General features: G+C 43.5%; 5 protein-coding genes across 9 annotated transcripts; 3 read left to right on the top strand and 2 right to left on the bottom strand.

The window, feature by feature from the left end:
• The first annotated feature begins 178 nt into the window (after positions 1-178).
• LOC105448866 (dephospho-CoA kinase domain-containing protein) lies at positions 179-2,627 on the top strand. The gene is made up of 3 exons (XM_011687698.1): positions 179-742; positions 1,058-1,346; positions 1,854-2,627. The coding sequence occupies exons 1-3, from the start codon at positions 631-633 to the stop codon at positions 2,155-2,157; spliced, it is 705 nt and encodes a 234-aa protein (XP_011686000.1). The 5' UTR covers positions 179-630; the 3' UTR covers positions 2,158-2,627.
• On the bottom strand, positions 2,565-16,303 carry LOC105448869 (zinc finger CCCH domain-containing protein 10-like). The gene is made up of 4 exons (XM_011687707.1): positions 16,221-16,303; positions 5,335-6,014; positions 4,919-5,213; positions 2,565-4,833 (listed from the first exon to the last, which is right to left on the bottom strand). The coding sequence occupies exons 2-4, from the start codon at positions 5,910-5,912 to the stop codon at positions 4,363-4,365; spliced, it is 1,344 nt and encodes a 447-aa protein (XP_011686009.1). The 5' UTR covers positions 5,913-6,014; positions 16,221-16,303; the 3' UTR covers positions 2,565-4,362.
• LOC105448867 (sarcolemmal membrane-associated protein) lies at positions 6,257-11,064 on the bottom strand. Its single transcript, XM_011687700.1, has one exon. It carries the CDS (start codon positions 10,619-10,621, stop codon positions 8,141-8,143), a length of 2,481 nt encoding a protein of 826 aa, XP_011686002.1. The 5' UTR covers positions 10,622-11,064; the 3' UTR covers positions 6,257-8,140.
• LOC105448868 (G patch domain-containing protein 11) lies at positions 11,071-13,389 on the top strand. Of its 5 annotated transcripts, none has more exons than XM_011687705.1 (4): positions 11,071-11,192; positions 12,154-12,342; positions 12,406-12,685; positions 12,813-13,389. In XM_011687705.1, exons 3-4 carry the CDS (start codon positions 12,457-12,459, stop codon positions 13,367-13,369), a joined length of 786 nt encoding a protein of 261 aa, XP_011686007.1. In that variant the 5' UTR covers positions 11,071-11,192; positions 12,154-12,342; positions 12,406-12,456; the 3' UTR covers positions 13,370-13,389. The 5 variants fall into 5 exon arrangements, with proteins under 5 accessions (XP_011686007.1, XP_011686008.1, XP_011686005.1 ...); XM_011687706.1 differs by lacking the exon at positions 11,071-11,192 and adding an exon at positions 11,733-11,786; XM_011687703.1 differs by lacking the exon at positions 11,071-11,192 and adding an exon at positions 11,798-11,917.
• On the top strand, positions 13,894-18,404 carry LOC105448870. Its single transcript, XM_011687708.1, has 5 exons — positions 13,894-14,168; positions 14,265-14,418; positions 16,277-16,398; positions 17,051-17,176; positions 18,126-18,404. Exons 1-5 carry the CDS (start codon positions 13,920-13,922, stop codon positions 18,273-18,275), a joined length of 801 nt encoding a protein of 266 aa, XP_011686010.1. The 5' UTR covers positions 13,894-13,919; the 3' UTR covers positions 18,276-18,404.
• Positions 18,405-18,963: the final 559 nt, after the last annotated feature.

Below are 18,963 nucleotides of genomic sequence, written 5' to 3'. Positions count from 1 at the left end.
AAAATTTTTGTACACCCACGGTCATCGATTCTGTCAAAGTGATCACTTCAGAGTTTGTGAAAATTTCCGAGGGACAGAATCGATGACCGTGGGTGTACATACGTTAATGCTCTTTAAACGCTCGCGAGAACAACGTTTTAACATTTACTAATTAATAAAGGATGAAATAATTTCAGGAGAATTGCGAGCGTTTAAGTGGAACGTGTATTACCTTTTATTATTTTTACGTCAATTGCGACGCCGCCAGCGGCAAAAGCCAAAAGCTACAGATTAAACGATATCTGGTGCAGGCGGTGTAGCTGCGCTAATTGAATTGGAATTTGATCGGGATGATCTTTTAAACACTTTTAACAAGGAGAAGCGGCAAGCGGTTTCGGAGTGGGGACGAGTCGACGATTATTATTTTTTTCCTCCGATATATCTTTTCATTTTTTAAAGAATAGAGTTATCGACATTTCACATGTTACTTTTAATAATCCATTTTTTCGAAAGCAATGAATGAACGCGGGAGCGGTGCGGGGTAGCTATTACTTCTATGTGAATAATGCTGACATAAGTTATGTCACCAACAAGGTGGTTATGTGCAGCTGATTCAGCTATTTTCGTCGTGTAAAAACTCCACCGTCCGAAATGTATTTAGTCGGACTGACAGGTGGCATCGCCACTGGAAAGAGCACAGTCGCTGCGATTTTCCGGGAGCACGGCATCCCGGTTATAGATGCCGATTTGATTGCCCGAAAAGGTTAGGACGGATTGCCCTTTGCCCTGTCATCGCCGACACAGATATGTTCTCAAACTTTGAATGAAACGTCATATTCTCCATATGTTATTTTTCTCCCGAACAATGTACGCGTTATTAAATATATATTTTTCAAAGTCCATTCGATACTGCAAATTCTAGTTGTGCAACATTAAAGCGAATGTCAAATTTAACTGTGCAGTAAAATGCGAAATTGAAATTTCAATAAGGTATAAAACAGCAATTGCCCAAGAATTCAAAGTGTTTTGCCGATAAATCGTTTTACATTTTGACAGAAAGTCATGTCTGTGTTTCCAGTTGTTGAGCCAGGAAAACCAGCGTGGCATAAAATACAGAGGGAATTTGGTCCAGATGTGTTTCTGGACAAGCATTTGGACAGGGCGAAACTTGGTGATTTAATATTCAACGATACGGAAAAGAGGAAGAAACTTAATGCCATAACACATCCGGATATATATAAAGAGATATACTGGGAGACTATCAAATACTTTTTACAAGGCCATCCGTTCATAGTCATGGATCTGCCATTGCTTTTCGAGACAGGGCACATGTTGAATTACTTACACAAAATTATAGTTGTAACATGGTATGTGGATTTTACTAAGTAGCTGATCATCGACAAGGCACTATTAAAAAGCAACAATCTGGAAATTTACACAACTATTTTTTTGTAGAGAATGTCTCTAATTCGAAAAAAAATCACTCAGCATAGTTTTACATCTATATTTATTTAGTCTCTAATTGTTATTTTTCATAAAGTATATCATCTTAAGCGTTTTTTTACCTTTCCTTTCTCAGTCAGTTTCAGATACAATCTAGGCTATTTTGCTTCAGTTTTGTCCAAAAATGAATATATCTAATTAATACAATTAAATTAATATAATATTGTATTAATTTAATAATACATTTAATAATATTGTATTAATTTAATACAATTAAATTAATACAAATAGATAAAACTTGTCTAAAATTGATGCTTTTAATAGTAGTTTGTCGTTAGCTAAAATAATGTATTGTTTTCCAAATTGGATGAATATACGAAAGGAATCTTGGCTCTTTTAAATATCTGTAAATTCTGATTTATCGCTTCCAGCGAAGAGGACCTTCAGCTACAACGATTAATGGAACGCACTGGATTCACAGAAGCTAAAGCGAAATTAAGAATAGCCGCGCAAATGTCATTGGAGGAGAAGGCGGAGAGGGCAAATTTTGTAATTGAGAATTCGGGCAGTCAAAGAGATACCAGGGAACAGACTGTAAAAGTGATCAACGTGTTACGGTCCTCCAAGCATCACTGGAAACTGCGTCTTTTAGTCGGATTTTGTTGTACCGTACTATTAGCTGGCGCGTACTGGTTGAAGAACAGGAGTTCTAGGGCCCTGTCCACTGCAACATGAAATTTTTTTTCTACTAAAATCATTCAATTTAGAAACGAATACACGTTTGTTCTCTGTAATTCGTAGCTGCGTAAAAGCAAATGTGAGTTTTGTAGACTTTTGTTGTAACTTTTGTACAGCAACGTATTCGCAAAATTGAAATTTTTATAAAACAGATAATTGATGAAATAAATTGTTTACCATTATGTACGCAATTGCGAACAGCAGTTACTTCTGACAAAAGCCATTGCATTTTGCAGTAAATTTAATTTTTTTTTCTATTCGGTGAAAGGGGAAAAGATTTGTGCAAGTATACTATGAGTTGTACAAATTGCAATTACGTTCTGTTACATGTAATTCTTTTATAAAACAATGTTTTTAATTGCAACATATTAATGATGGGTCAAAGGGATATGTAAGAGTTTATCTGTGTGTGCGCAAGTGCATGCATGTATGTATATTTTATGCAATAAAAAAGCTATTGTAGAGTACATAAACCTATCCTTGATGGCATGTGCAAAATAGGAAGAAACAAAACGATAATGAACGCTCGACACCTTTAGTACAATTGCTACGTCAAATTATGATAACGCTACAAATTACAATTATTTCTACCGTTTATATTATGTCGTGATCGTGAATGAGTCCAATAATCAACAACGCATTTATCAAACTAGATAAAAAGGTTGTATGATAAATGTATAAATAAAAAACGGGTAATACATGCATATATCACTGCTGTTAGATTTTTTTTAAGATAACGTGCTCTTTTTACATTTTTTTTTTATTTACTCGATAATGAAAAAATAAAATTTGCAACGATTTTGTTACTCACATAGAAGTCTCGCGCTCGCAAGTATTCGAGGATAAAAACTACATTCGTCTTTTCTCCTTTTTTAATATAAAGTGCCTTTTAACATAAATTCATACGTAAAAGATTATACACATTTGTATGCATATATAAAATACGCGAGTACATAGTGCTCAATTTCTTATGCTAATTATCGCAAAATATATACAAGTATCGATTCGTGATTAACGATTCAAAATCAGATGCACATCCATTTGGCATATACAGCGCCATGCACTGTAATATCCTGTATAATTTATACATTTGTATTGGTATATAAATGTAAATTTATAATTATTTCACCGTTCTAAACGAAAAGCTGCTTGTTTAAGTAAATCATAGAAACTGCTAAGTACTTAACATATTATTTAATGTAAATGTATATGACCGAAAATTGGCTTACTATAAGTAGAAGTACAAAAGTTTTCTCGTAAATAAAGAAGTAATGGAATACATTATGTACAACATCCCGTTACGGAATAGTAAGATTCTGCGAATCCGGACCAGTGAAGCGCGGTGTGAATCCTCTCTATTATATATATCTTTTTTTTTTAATATACTACATTTATATTATTTCTCCTAATTTTCTTTGTACTTATGTTAACGTTATCATCTAAAAGATATCCCTTATAATTTACGCTCCCGTCTTTACAATTATTATTTCAATGGTGCTCTTATATCTGCCTATCCCTATATTCTCCGACTTAGATTTAACATAGAGATGAGAGATTAATACGAGATACTACACAAGATGCTATATAATACAATAAAACGAAAAGAGTTAAAGGAACATAATGTCATGACGTAACTTTACTGTCGTAATTATAGATTGTCATTTCTGTTATTCTACAATTATACACACTTCGAACATATATATATAGCTGTCAACATTCTATCGACGATTATTATTGCATACTTTGTATATTTTATTGTATATTCTTAACGCGCTATTCACAAAGGGAAAGTGATAATTTCCTACAATCGCGACGAGAGAGATGAAGGTAGAAACGATATTTTAAGTGTTTCAAATTAAACACTTGTTTTTCTTTATCAATTTATCAATTTTTTGCACAAATGAATAGGGAGAGTACGAAAAGAATTTGGGCAGAGAGGATTGATGATTACATCAACGCAAACGCGTCTATTATCTACGGTGATACACCTCATAATTCCACAGCCGCTGGTTTCTTTCTGCGTGTACTTTCAAGTGTACTTTTTTTTTGTAAGGGAAGTACGATTTTTTTCGTAGAGGAAGATGGACGCACATTATGATCCTTGATTCGCCTACATAGCCGAGTAGGTGCTACATCGTATATGTGTACATAGATATTCCTATCGGATACAAAGTTTTCCTCCTATCCTCGTGACGACGCGACTTACAAAACGGGCCTAAGCTCTTGCGTCATAATAGGATAGGAAACGAGGGGCGCGGTCGCGCCGGATATCGACAGGGGTAAACTGGCGGGTTGCTGCGTGTTCGGTGGTTGCTGATTAGTCGCCTGAGGTGGCCCGGAGCCGCTCATCGAGATAGTCTGTTGCGCCATGGTGACAATCGGCGGCGGTATCGAGACCGACGCCATGGAGACCGCCGCGATGGAGACGGGCGTCACGGTCGCGATGCTCACGGGGACGGTGGCCACGCTGGCGGTGACCGTTCGGAGGGTGCCCGCCGCCACGGCCGCGTTGACCATCTGCTGGGGCGTCGGAGCCTGCGGCGGCGGGACCGTATTCGTGATCGTGACCGCCGGCACCGTCACGGCCGTCATGTTCGCGGTTCGCTTCCCCGACATCCTCAACTGGGCGTTTTGGTCCAGCAGGAACTCGTTCGTCGCCGTCAAGTCGCTGACCTGTAGCGAGATAGAATAATATAGAAGTGGAAGCAAAATCACGAAATATTTCGAATCTATTCGCTTCATTCTTTCTCTAATATACCTGCTTCTTTAACTCCTCTATCTTCTTTCTCAGCAGCGCGTTCTCATCCTCCAGTACAATGGCTCGTGCTTCGTTACGCGGTATCACGGGATAATAGTAGCTCGGTGTGACCGTCGGCTGAGTCGCGTGCTGCTGACCCATGATCGGAGAGGCTTCGAAGTGCACGACCGTTTCACCCGACACCAGTCGCCTCTTCGGTTCCGGCGGCCCGATGTAATCGGCTGGATGCGACGTATTGTAACCGCCGTTATTAGCGACTATATTGTTATGATGATCCTGTATTTGCCAGTGGAAGCTGCGTTCGTGAAAAAAAAGAGAAAAAAAAATTACATCAGAATTTTGCGCGAAACAAATACAAATTTTTACATAGAAAAGAGAAAGATTCATTAGACTCTCTTATCATTTACGACGCTTACTTTCTGTCATCTTCGTATCTGCGTCCGTCGCCACCGACGCCACCGCCGTTGGTGGTGCCGTTGAAGTTGTGCTGCGGCCTGGACGCGTTGTGATGCGACGGCGACATCAGATTGTGCTGCGGTTCCTCCTTCTTCATGTGCCTGAACTTGCAGTTCACCCTCTGGCAGCTGCCCTTCATGAAGTCCTTGCACAACGGATGATCCGACTTGTCGCTGTTGCAGATCTTGACCCGATTAAGGACGTGGGGCGGCAGCTCGCCGGTCGCCCTGAAACGCTTCTCCTCGCTCTCCGTGCAGTGGAGGAACTTGCAGCCCGGCCAGCTGCACTTGCCGTTCTGGAAATCGTGGCAGAAGGTGTACTCCTCCACGGGATCGTCCTCGGAACGCTCGTGCAGGTACTTGCAGCGCTTCCCCCGATGGCAGACGTTTCTCAAGAAGTCCCGGCAGATCCGGTTCGCGGGATCGGTTGAGTCGGCCGCGCCCGCGTTCAGTCCGCCCGCCATCCCGACCGCCTGTTGATGCCCCGTCGACGTGCCCACCGTTCCGCTGCTTCCCAACTTTACCTTCAGTTTTTTCATCGACGGCACATAGCGTCGATCGCACGCTCGGCGTCGGTTGTCGTCGCTTGTATCCCCTTGATCGATCGACGAGTCGGCTAAGCGTGGCTAATACGCGCGTCCCTGAATAAAGAGAAAAAAAAGAGATGTGTTGGATGAAAGGTGTACAGTGTATATTATTAGCTTCCAGGAAGGAAACTTGTATCGCTAAATACAACGTACTTGCGACAAGCCGTTGGTTCACGTTCGAGACCGCATATATATGTATATATATATATTTTACTTTTCAATTTCTACACAAACTGAAGGACGGATGTGGAAATATGACGGATATTGAAAGAGTACAAGAGACTTCTGCGACTCGGTCTTCTTTAATTAATTAAGTTAGTTTTTATTTCCCCTTTTCGTATAATGACTATTACATCGGTAGTAAGATTATATCAACATTACTATTTACAGCATTTTCATACGTACTTTGATAATTTGATATATACGCTTGATCTGCCAAGAAAGTGAGCTCGCCTAAACGAGCGAGTGCGACCGGCTTGCGGCGTATTTTTATTTTATTTTGGAAAGTGTCACGCACGCCTACTACTCGCCGCGACACACAATGATCCATTTTATCTAATGCGGTATAGAAGTAGACATGGCACTCTCTAAACTAAACTAACGAATTAAGAAAATACTGTCAATTTTTCCCGTTTACGTTTCGTATCAAAAGAATTAATATATAGAAAACTACTAGATTTGGATCTTCTCGCTTTAAGACGTTATTTAGACGATATCAAGGCCATTCCCCAAGGTAGAATCGATAAGAACGGTACTCTGAGTGCTGAGAAATTCGCTTCACCAAGAAGTAAACACACACGTATATCCGCTTATTACTTCATTTAGGTCGCTCGAACAGATATGCTCTTTATATATTGTCACGCTACCCCAATGTGTTACGTTACCGAAGGAGGGAAGGACAATTGAAGTACCATTGTGCGACAAAGGTATCGGAGGGCCCTCAAGATTCGCCGCAAGACTACGATGCGTTTTTTTTTTTAATGCGCGATCGAATTTTTTCGCTCAACAATAATGGACTTATGATCAGACGAGAGGCGCGAGGATTAAACGCTGCAACATATATATGTAATATACGCATGCCGTAATGTATACGTGCGAAACGCAACGATCGATCATCTCTCTTTCTCTTTCTCTCACCCCAACTCTCTCACTCTCACTCCCCTGCAAAGGTCATTCCCAACTCTTTGAGTCGCCTTCAACCAAAGAGTCTGAAAATAAAAAAAAAAGCGAGCCACTTAATCCGAATGGGATGGATACAATGAGAGTACGTGTCGTATTACGCGCGCGATTTCGCTTTCTACAATTATATTTATGTACAAATGTACGAGGGAAAGTTTTTGAACGATGGAAAAAGCTGAGAGAGAGAGTATAGGTATGTGTACGTATGTGTTTTGTGTTTTCGTTTTTTTTTGTTTTGTTTTTTGTTGAGAGACGCGGTATGAGAAGAGAGTATTTCTAGCCGCAGTAAAGGATACATACTTTTTAATCTTTAAAATACGCTATAGAATAAAAAAAAACAAAGAAACATTATCGTTTAAAACGAGCAAACAAATGTAACGAAATATTCGTGATTATATTTATAAAATTGAGCCACATTATGAAGATATGGATACTCAGCAGCTTGGCAGCATGTTGAACATTTTACGTGGTATCGTGCCTACATTTTCTCCCGCTACTTTTTTTACTTCCCCAGAGAGCGTAAGTCGAGCTTCCGTATTTGAGAAGATATACATACATATACATGAACGGTTCCTGCCCCGAACTTTGATCTTGCTCCTCCTTTGTATTAAGGCGCCGTTAAACGCGACCCACGTTCTTTAACACTCGCCTATCATCGCATCTGTTATACAACGAGAAACTCCCTTAGTCCCGAGACTCGATTCGGGAAATTAAACAAATATATTTATATGTATATGTATATATGTATATATGTACAAATCTTAACGAGGTTGTTCGTATAAAAAACGTTAAATTGTGCTCGATATGGTCGTCTCCAAAACAACAAAACGGGACAAAGCTTAACAAAATTTACAGTTTCAATTACAAGTCGGTATCGTAAAAAGAACGAAGTGAAGTGGAAGGAATAAAACATATTCGTCGTAGCGCGTGTAATATTTACAGAGAAGAAGAACGTTAGACGGCAGAGAGGGGGGAGGGGGGGGGGCGAGCGCACGCGCGAATTAGAATATCTTCTCCAGCAGCATCCACACGAGCATGAGCGCGATAGGCGCCACGTAGTGTATCGGCACGGTGTAAGTCGCGCCGAGCAGATCGCCGCACTGCGACTTCAGGGACATGTACTTCTTCGAGAGCTCCGCTTTCTCCTCGACGAACGCGTTGTACTTCTCCTTCACTATGACCAGCTCCTCGTTCACCTCCTGCATCCGTTGCGCATCGTTCTTCGCGCGGTAGTACAGCTCCTTCAGCCGGTCGACGACGAGCTCGTTCGGCTCGCGTATCAGCCAGTCCTTCAACTCCTCCAGCTCCCGTTGCACTATCTGCCGCGCCTCCAGGCTGTCCTCGCCCCTCAACGACTCCAGAGAGCCGATCATCGTCTGCAGCACGTAGTCCCTGGAGTGGAAAGCTTGCTGCGCCGTGTCGTTCTTCATGGCGGGTTTCAAGGTTTTAACGTAATCCTCCTCTGCGCGCTCTTCGCACTCCGCCACATCATTATCCTCCTGCTGCTGATCTTGTTTCTCGCGCTCGTCCATCGCAAAGTCGGCGACGGAACTGTCCAGAGCATCCTCGAGGGCGCTCCCTCCTGTCGAAATCTCCGACGGGAAATTGACTTTCTCATCTTTGGCAATTTGTTTTATTATTGGCTCGTAATTATGTACCTCCGACTGCTGATCGTTTTCGGTGCTCGCGAATCGCACTTTCATCTTGCAGGGTACGAATGTCTGCTTGGACGCTTCCTCCTCTTCGTCCAGCTCCTCCTTCTTATTTTCTATAACGCTCTTTTCACTCACGTCATCGTTCATAATACTGCACGTGTCGTCGGTCGCTTCCGAGTTCGTGTCGGAGTCGCCGTTAGTGTCGCTGTCCAGATTGGCGAAAGTTCCGTTGACTAAAGTCTGCCTGGACGACGGCGGCGGCAGGATGTACTCCGTGAGACTGTCGTCGGCTGTCATCTGCAGATCGTCCATCTGGTCTTTGGTAAAGGACAAATCGGACTTGAGCTGCTTCGGATCCACGTCCGTCGAATTAAACTGATTATCTTGCTCGCTCTTGGTGAAGTAAAAATTAATCTCGCTGTCCACCTCCATATTATCGACGTGAATCGAGTTCAATTTGTTGAGTATGGTGTTGATAGCTTCTATCGGATTCTCCTCGCCCTTCTCGTCGACATTCTCGCCGACCTCCAGCTTCAGATTCATATCCTGCAGGGTCTGCGCGTAATTCCTCAAAGCGGTGATCTGCTTGTAGATGTTGACGGAATCTAATCGGGAGTCGTGCAACCGCGCCCGCAAGTTCTTCTCGACCTTCGACTGATCCTCGAGCCGTTTCGTGAGATCTCGCTTCTCCTGCTCCGCGCCGAGCAGCACGTCCTTCACTTTCTCCTCGCTCTCCACGAGCTTGTTGGTAGTCTCCTGGAGCTTCTTCTCCGCTTCCGAGTACTTCGTGCTGAGCTCCTGAAGCTCCTTCTGCGTGTACTTGGCCACGTTATGCAAACTCTGGCACTCGTCCTCCGTCTCGTTCAAACGTCCCTCCAGCTGCAGCAGTCTCTGATTGATCTCCAGCTTCTCCTGTAAGACCTTCTGCAACGCCTCCTTGGCGGCGTTCTGATACTGCGCCTTCTCACCCTGAAGCTTCGTAAGCTCGTTCCTGATCTTATCTTCGGTGTAGTTCTTCGAGTAAACCGTCAACTGACTCTCGACGGTCATTACCCACGACAGCAGACGATCCTCCGTGATCAACGCCTTCCACGATTGATTGGCCGCCTTCCGAGTGTTCTCCACCAGTGTCTGCAAGTAGCCCAGCTTAGAGTACAAGGCTTTCTCCCGCCTCGACGCCTCCTGCATTATCTGATTAAGCTTGTAGAGATCCTCGAGCGACACGTTCCCGGCGGGCGAGGTGACGGAGGTGCTCAGGCTGGCCTTAGCCTCCTTCCCGTCCGGTAGATACAGCTTCAATGTCGCGACTATGCACCCGTGGGTCACCTTCTTCGTGTTCTCGACGACGTCCACGCCAAATTGCACTATATCCCCGGAGCACACCTCCTTGGGCGTCGACTCCAGCCCGGAGGCGCTCAGCCGCTGATTATTCACGAACGTGCCGTTGCTGCTGCACGTGTCCCGCAGATAAAACTTGCCGGAGGAGTACCACAGCAGCGCGTGATTTCTCGACAGCACCTTGCAGTCGAAGATCGCGTTGTTCGCCGCGGCCCTCACCCGTGCCACCGAACGGCCGATCTTCACCGGCTGCTCCAACGTCAACGTGCGCTCCTGGAAGGGATGGGAATTGTCCCGGCAGATCAGGATGCCCTTCGCGGTCATCTTGTTGTTGTTGTTGCTACCGCTGCCGCCGCCGCCGCCGTTGTTGTTGTTGTTAGCGTTATTGTTATTGTTGTTCTGCGTATTGCTCTGACTCACGCTGGAGTTGTTCTGCCCAGCGGGCGAGCTGGCATTTTGTACCCAACCACCGCTGCTGGCTACAACCATAGCCGCCGAGATGGATGGATAGACCCGAGCGAATTCGAGGAAGAAGTCCTTTCACGAGCGGTAAATCCGGACGCCCCGGTTGCGATTCCCCGGTCGCGCCGAGAAATTGTCAGCTTCGGAGATACAATCGTATAGCGATACACCGTAAAACCGTGACGCGGGCGAGATCCTCGCTTCGCTTCACGTCAGAGACGCGTGCGAGCGGTACGTGAGAGCGCGCACCTCCGAGCCCGGTCACGAGGAGCCCGACGTGACCTTTCGGGACCTGTCGGCCGACACGACGAGGCGTGACGACATCATCGTGTCCGGCATGTTTTCTTCCTCAATGAAATATCACTGCACCGCCCTCGTCCACTCCTGCCGCAGCACCTCCCTTATTTTCGTCGAGAAATTCTCACTCCCTCTCTCTTCCGATCTTTCTCCCCTTCTCTCTCACTCTGTCTCTCTCTTCCTCCTTCGATCAGCGAATGCCTCCGGAGTTCCGTGGTTTCCGAGAAGCGCCGTCTGGCAAACGTCGCGCGTCCAATCGGACACGACCCGTGTCGCTCGCCACCGAGGATCACAAGATCGGGTCAGCGAAAACGCGCGTCTCCCCCGACGTAGCGCGACGTCGTCGTGTTCCCGTTTCTCGCGGCAGGCGCCGTGAACGTGTCGCGGGCACTCTCGCTCCCGTTTCCCGTCCCGTGCGAGCAGCGGAGCCCGTCCAACGCCTCTCACTCTCTCTCTCTCTCTCTCTGGCCCACCTCGGTCGCGCGGCGCGGCCCGGGACACGCGCTGCGTCCGGCGACGTTGGCCGCGGGCGTGCGACGACCCGCGGAGGGGACGAATCGGCACGACGGCACTGGCACACCGCGATACGAACGGGCGAAAATATTACGCGTGCACGGACGACGTACGTACGTATACGGGCTCCGCGATAATACAATGGTTCGCCGTTCCCCACTGTCCGCGCTTTCCGTGTCGACTGTCGTGCGTGCGCTCCCGTGTTCCCGTTCCGCGTTCCATCCGTTCACCACGCCGCAGGCTTAGCCACGTGGGAGGGGAGGGGCGCGTGGCGCCGCATCCTACCTTATCCACCTGACGCGTCCGCTGACGCCCGCCGCAGACGTATGCGTCGGTCGCGGAGGGATCTCCGCAGAGAATAAAAAGACACCCGATTATCTACGTAATATCTTTCACATGGGAGCTTATGTAATCGCGTGTGTGAACGACGTCCGCTATATAAAATGCGGACGCGTGAAAAAAAAAACGTCCCTGCGAACTCGCGATTATTTATAAATAGACTTAAAAATTATCGTAAATGTCGCGCGACTTTCTTTTTCTTTTCTAAAATGACTTTATACATTAACGCGGATAATTCGAGTAAAAATAAATAATTCTTGGAAATAAAAATGCACTGTGTGCAAAAATTATTGTAAAAAAAAAGTTGTATAATAAATGGAGTAACTTTTATTTGCAGAATTTATTTCAGTTCGAATAATCGAACTCCGAGTCTTTTCGTCGGAAAGTAATTTTTTTCCGAAAATTTACAGGAATCGACCTTTTCAACGCGGCTAGAGAATATAACCTCTCACTTGAACTTTCAAGCAGTTAACCTAAAAGTACAAAAAAGTACGCGTCGAGTGTGTTGCGCTTCGCTGAAAAGACACGAGTATTTTTACGAGCGAATATAAATAATCGAGGACTTGGATCGTCAGCGACGTCGCGAGGGAATTTCCGAGGTGTGTTACATTTGTGATTAAAATAATATGCATGGTATGTGACAAAGTCTATTCTGTTTCCAGAGCGTTTCATATAACACTCTCCTGTAAACAATCAATTTTATTCCGGGAACGATGTCAGACGATGAAGACTATATGTCGGATAAATTTCTACAAGAAATTTCCGAACGACACGACTCGTCGAGTCTTATACACAGACATTCTGACAGAAGGGAATTTGCATTAATGAAGAAAAAGGCTGAAATTGAATCTAGGATGAAGGAGCAGAACAAGCCGATGCGAGTAGTCGAGGCTGAAAAAAGGGAGGAAGGCTTGTCGTCTGCTATTACCAGCGCAAACAAAGGTCTGTAATTTATATGTTATACGTAGAACAGATAAATTCGCGACGCGATAAGGACGTAAAAAAAAAAAAAAAAAAAAATGCTAATTTGAATTGTACGAAATAATTTCGACATTTACCTCATCCCTAGGTTTTGAAATGCTGATGAAGATGGGTTACAAACCCGGTCAGGGAATAGGCAAGACTCAATCGGGAATGACCGAGCCGATTCCCGTGGAAGTGAAGGCGGATAGACAGGGTCTGGGCAAAACGCTGCTGAAGAAGGATTCGCGCAAGCGTGGGAACGCAAGTGCAAAATTAGATAACATGAACACCAGAGATTTCCGCAGCAGGATAGCCCAGGAGAAGGCGGAGCAGCTGCAGAGGTCCGACCTGTACAAAAGTCGGAAGGTGTGTCAAGAATTGGATGCTAAGGAAAACATCGAGAAGCCTGAAGAATCGTGGTTCTGGCCGGAGAGCAAAGAAGAGAAGGAAGACGATGACGCTGACGCTGACGACGACGACGAAGACGACGACGACGACGACGACGTCGAGGACGACGAAGCTCTCGATGATTCAGAAAAACTTGACATTCTCACGAGATATTTACGAAGGAAGTACTTTTATTGCATCTGGTGCGGAACGAAGTTCAACGACGAAGACGATTTAAGAGACGAGTGCCCGGGAAGTACGAGAAACGACCACTGAACATGAATGTTAAAAATAGAATATAAAATAGGCCGTAAAAGATTATATTCGACAGCATCATATTTATACTATATTAAAAGAAAAATGATATCAATAAACTTTGGATGTCGCTAAAAACGTTCTCCAATCTTGTCGACCGGTGCGCTTCGGAACGCGATGTAACGCGCGAAAGAGCTCTGCGGGTGAAGATTGCATTACTCAAGTACGTGGTAAACCACCGGTTGTGTACACGAGACATAAAAAACCCATTAGCGGGTATGTGATGCAAAACATCGAAAAAGTAATGTCCCGGGCGAGAAAAAAAAATCACGGAACACGGAGCGAGGCTCTAAGAGCCAGGCGAGTCGTTATGTCCCTCACCCCTTCGATTGAACTGTGCTGTTACGCGGCAGCGGGGGATCGCTACGACCCTTGGCTTTTACACGCGACGGGGGAGAGGGATGAGAAATTACCCGTATAAAAGCGTCTGTCTGATTCTCTCTCCTCTCATTTCACCCGGAAACTTCCACGGCAGCTGTTTATTTAAATATATATATATAAAAAAAAAACAATGTTGGTAGCTCCAAAGTCCCTGCTAGTTCTTGCGGTCTACGTTACAATCAGCGACGCCGAGATAACCGAGGTGGACGACGAAAGCTGCGAAACTCTGCAGTCGGAGGTGCGCATCACCAAGGACGAGTACGACGAGATAGGACGTCTGAGAAGGACGTGCAGCGGCGACATAGCGGTCACCAAATGCGAAGGATTCTGCAACTCGCAGGTACAGCCAAGCGTCGTCACTACCACGGGCTTCTCAAAGGTGAGTCGAGGAAGTGATACATTCTCGCGTCGCGGAAGGAAGACGCACAAGAAATACGGCCTTTAAATAACCATTATCTTCTTTCTTCGATAACAGGAGTGCTACTGTTGCCGGGAGAGTTATCTGCAGGAAAGATTTATCGTTCTAAATCAATGCTACGATGTGGATCGGATCAAATTGATAGGCACGGACGACGAGACAATGGAAATCAAGATACGGGAACCCGCCGAGTGTAAATGTATGAAGTGCGGCGAGCTCGTGGGATAAGAGTAGTTGACAACTTGACTTGAAATATGAATGTATATTCTGTCAGCGGTGGAATTGCAACAATTATATATTATATATATAGTTATATCGATAGATAGAAAAGAAATGAAAATATAATAACGACGACGAAAATAAATAATATTTCCGATGTATTTACGCTATGAATTTACTTGCAAACCCCCCCTCCCTCCGATTATACAATGCATAAATATAAATGCACATTTCTACATGCAAGAATAATACCAGATTTTTTAAAAGTTTATTTCCTTTAACTGCACTCGTATAAATATACATGTATATAATTTTATTATTTATTATTGCATACATTATATATACACGGAGAGAGAATTTCCTTTTAAAATTTACCCTGAAAATTATGTTAATTGTGAGACAATATAGTATTTAGGTAAATTTTATTATGCACTACAATAAATTTTACTGCGAAATCTTATTGTAGTGTACAGTAAAATGTGCCTAAATACTATATTGTCCTATAATTAACATGATTTGCAGGGTAAATTAAAAAAAAAATTCTCTCCGTGTAGATAAACATTATTTAAATAAAAATGTCAAAAACTTATTTAATTTAATATTACTTATTTCATCTATCATGTGTATATATATATATATATAACATCTGTTGCACGTAATAAATATATTTAATCAAAAATATAAATTTTTCTTTAACAAAAATGTTGGCGCACAAATAGTTTGCAAATTTTTTGAGCAATTAAAATCTTTGAACTTTTACTTACTGCTATTAACATTAAAAGGCAAATTTAAAAAATTACGAAAGTATAAAATTGTTTCAATTTGTGTAAAAGAATTTTGTATCAGGTCGTTATATACAATATAAAAAGAGATTTTATTAAATTATACACATGTATGTGTGAGTGCTATAATAAATAATTCTTATGATGTATCGTTATGATTTATTCCGTCATCTATATCTTATTGCTTATAAAGCAAGTCAAAATATAAATGTTTTTCTCAGTAAGTATGATCCCTTAAAGCTTTTATTTCCGAAGTTTTAAATACCTCAAAATAGCTTAGTCCTACATTGAAATGTTTCATAATTTAATAGAGATGCAGTTAAAAATTAAAACTACTTCTTTAATATGTTTGATAAGAATTAAAATATGCTGATCTATTATTGTTTTTCAAATTAAATATGTATGAAAGTACTTTATGTGCTCCGTGTTATTTATAAATCGATCATTTTATCTTTGCCATAAAAAAATTTAATTTTCAAATTGGGCATTTACTTAATAAGTGAATAAAATTATTTTTGCCACATATTTGTATAAACAGAGATAATAACATAAAAAATTAGATACACATGTATATCGTAATGTCTAAAGCATGGAATGCGACTTAATTAACAAGAGAAAAAAATCTAGTTCGAGCACTAGGTACATATATAAATTTAGCGAACACGGTAGGAAGCATTTTCTCATGTACGTTTCTTTGCACGTATGTGTACCTATACAGTGATTTTCTGACATATATAGTGACACTGCTAAAATATAGCCGAAGAAAGGGGAAAATACGGCCACCTACGGTGTATAAAAGCTTACGACGTGGGGCCTAGCAAGCGCAGTAAAGTGCTACGAAGGGAAGACAATGTACCGCTCGCGAGGCAAGCTCGTTCGTTGCTCTGGTAAATAAAGGCTAGCGCCTAAAAGTATACGCTGGCAAAATAATTTCCTCCAGTAGCCTGTCTCGCAAATTGCAAGTAAAATAGACAACAACAAATAATAAAGTATTCGTGTAACTCTCTCTTACCGCACACGCAGTGGTCAATGGATTGCTGATATGCTTGTTGTACGGAGGCACGGAAGCAATCGTCGGGGTCGACGAGTGTCAGCCGACGAAAGTGATACACTTCCTTCAGTATCCAGGCTGTGTCCCGAAGCCGATTCCCAGTTACGCGTGCAGAGGACGATGCAGTAGTTATCTGCAGGTGAGAAATACCCCAGGATACATTAGTGACGATCGCGCGTACGGCTAAACAAGGCCTGTTTTTTTTTATAGCTGAACTGTGCTGCACTAGTTCACAGTTTATCTTCCCCTTTCTACATTGGAAGAAGAAAGATAAGCCCCGAACTAGAGTGGCCAGTTCACCTACAAAAAGACAGATCTATAGTTTTATGAATAACGGTAACGATACGATATCAAGAGTTCCGCGGACGCTTGAAAGGTTTCTTGGAAATAGTTAACGTGGTATCGCACTCAAAGTACTCGCGAGATACGTTAAGACACGATATCCTGCATAAACGTTTCCAAAAAAACTACACACAAAGACGCATTCTCCCTAAATCTTAGCACTACAAGCAGGAGTGTCGTCTCGTGCGAAGTATTATAACAAAAGAAACGAGAGCACTTTGACAATACGAGCCGCGCGGCCATTCTGATACCGCAAAATATTTTTGTAGTATTACGCCTGACGTTTGAGTCCATTATCTCTTTTTTGTCTCTCTCTCTCCATTTCTCTCGATCGCAACGAAAGAGAGAGGAAGAGAGAGAGAGAGAGAGAGAGAGAGAGAGAGAAACACGCATGTTGAGATATAAACGCGTATACGAATGTAAACGTGCGGCTCGATCGACACGCACAGGTGTCCGGGTCTAAGATGTGGCAGATGGAGAGGAGCTGCATGTGCTGTCAGGAAAGCGGCGAGAGGGAGGCCAGTGTCACCCTGTTCTGCCCGCGGGCGAAGCCAGGGGAGAAGAAGTTCAAGAAGGTGAGATCGTCCTCGGGGACCGCGACGGCGGCGGCGGGCCGCCCTCGGTCGCCCGGCGCGGCCGTCAGTCAGCCGGGCACGTAAACAACAGGGTCGCGTAAAACGTGGACGCGGTCGCGCGCGCGTACACCCCCCGCGATCGCGCGCTCGCTCTTCTCACCGATCACACGCCGACGGGATCCGCAGCAGCAGCAGCAGCAGCCAAGCCGTTCGACACCACCACGAGTTTCGCGCGGCCATATTGTTTTCGTGCGCGGCCCGACCGCGGCCAAGCCAAGCGGCGCTCGGCGTGCGCACGCGGCGCCGCGGCGCCTAATTTCGAACTGATGCCCGCTGGTATTCGACTTTGTCAATTATGTCACCTCGCCGACTAACACCCTTTCGTTTTCGCGATTAGAAATCGCGATTGAAATAAAGTATTTCTATTGCCGACGTTATTTTTTTTACACTTGAATATATAATTGGTTTCATTTAATCTCGCAATGACTACAGACTTCAGAGACGCTTGTATAGATATTCGGAGCTGTGCTCCAAATGCCAGCACACTGAAAATCATATATAGATTACGGTCACGTGCATTTATGCTATAGATTTTCAACACAGACGTGAATTTTGAAATACAGCTTTCGATATAATGTATAATAATTTAAAAACTTCTCGGTAAGGCTATTAAATTTATTTATTATTTTCTGTCGACAAATTTTTCAAGCCTGTTGACTGGCTGTATGATAAAGAGATCCGAGAATGTCCTCTGCAATCAATTATCACGCTTAAAAAAATTTGTTGTATGACGGAAAAACTGACAGAGAGTACTGACTGTAGTACCCCTTATCCCGCAAAAGGTCCAGATCGGAACTCTGGCTGATATTTTTCTCACATAGATTTAAAAGACGCTCATCAGCATATTAAAATTCCGCGTCGTGCGTTTTACCTGTGTCTGTATCACCAGGTGATCACCAAGGCGCCGCTGGAGTGCATGTGCAGACCGTGCACGAGCGTGGAGGAGTACGCGATTATACCCCAGGAGATCGCGGGCTTCGCCGACGAGGGTCCCTTCACGACGTCCGCGCACTTCAGACGATCCTCCGGCCTGCGATAGAAGAGTACCGTTCACACGAGGATTGCGATCTCGTGAAATCGCGCGTACTTACTACATACGGAAAACGCCGATATATCTTATTCATTATATTATATATTATGAAAACTAATAAACAGAATCTCTAAGGAACATATCGATCTCTCTCTCTCTTTTTCGGTCGAAGGAGATTGGTTTTGAACGGGTGCATGTTTTAGCCTTCACGAAATTCCTCCCTCAGTCCCTCGGAAATGTAATATGCTGCTGTTCATCGATTTACTAAGTTTCCTTTTTTTGCCATTTGAATAAGAGTTACAAGGTCGATCCATTCATTTAATTGCCCACGACACGAGTTTCCATGTGTGCTTTTCGAATCCTGAATTCTTCAGTTTATCCGAAGAAGGTGCGTCTGCAATGAATTCGGAAAAGAATCGTTGCGAACAGGAAGATAAAGAAAAAAAAAAAACTTTACGATGATACAAGGTTCGGGAAGGGATAGAAATGTAGAACAGGAAACGTTACAGATGCAGACGAGAGCATCGTAACGCTCGTAACGCTCCGAGCTGAGAAATCATGAAACATTGCACAGACTCTGTTAATATACTTAAATAATAATATATATATTTACATACAATATATAGGTATGCTCCATGTAATTTCAATCAAGTCTGTAAGCGATTCGTCCGTGTGTGTTTCGTATTTCGAAAAATTG

This window comes from Wasmannia auropunctata, unplaced genomic scaffold (assembly GCF_000956235.1).
Source record: "Wasmannia auropunctata unplaced genomic scaffold, wasmannia.A_1.0 LD336078.1, whole genome shotgun sequence".
Lineage (NCBI taxonomy): Eukaryota > Metazoa > Arthropoda > Insecta > Hymenoptera > Formicidae > Wasmannia > Wasmannia auropunctata.
Note: the sequence above shows the minus strand (reverse complement) of the source record. Positions and strands in the feature narration are given on the sequence as shown.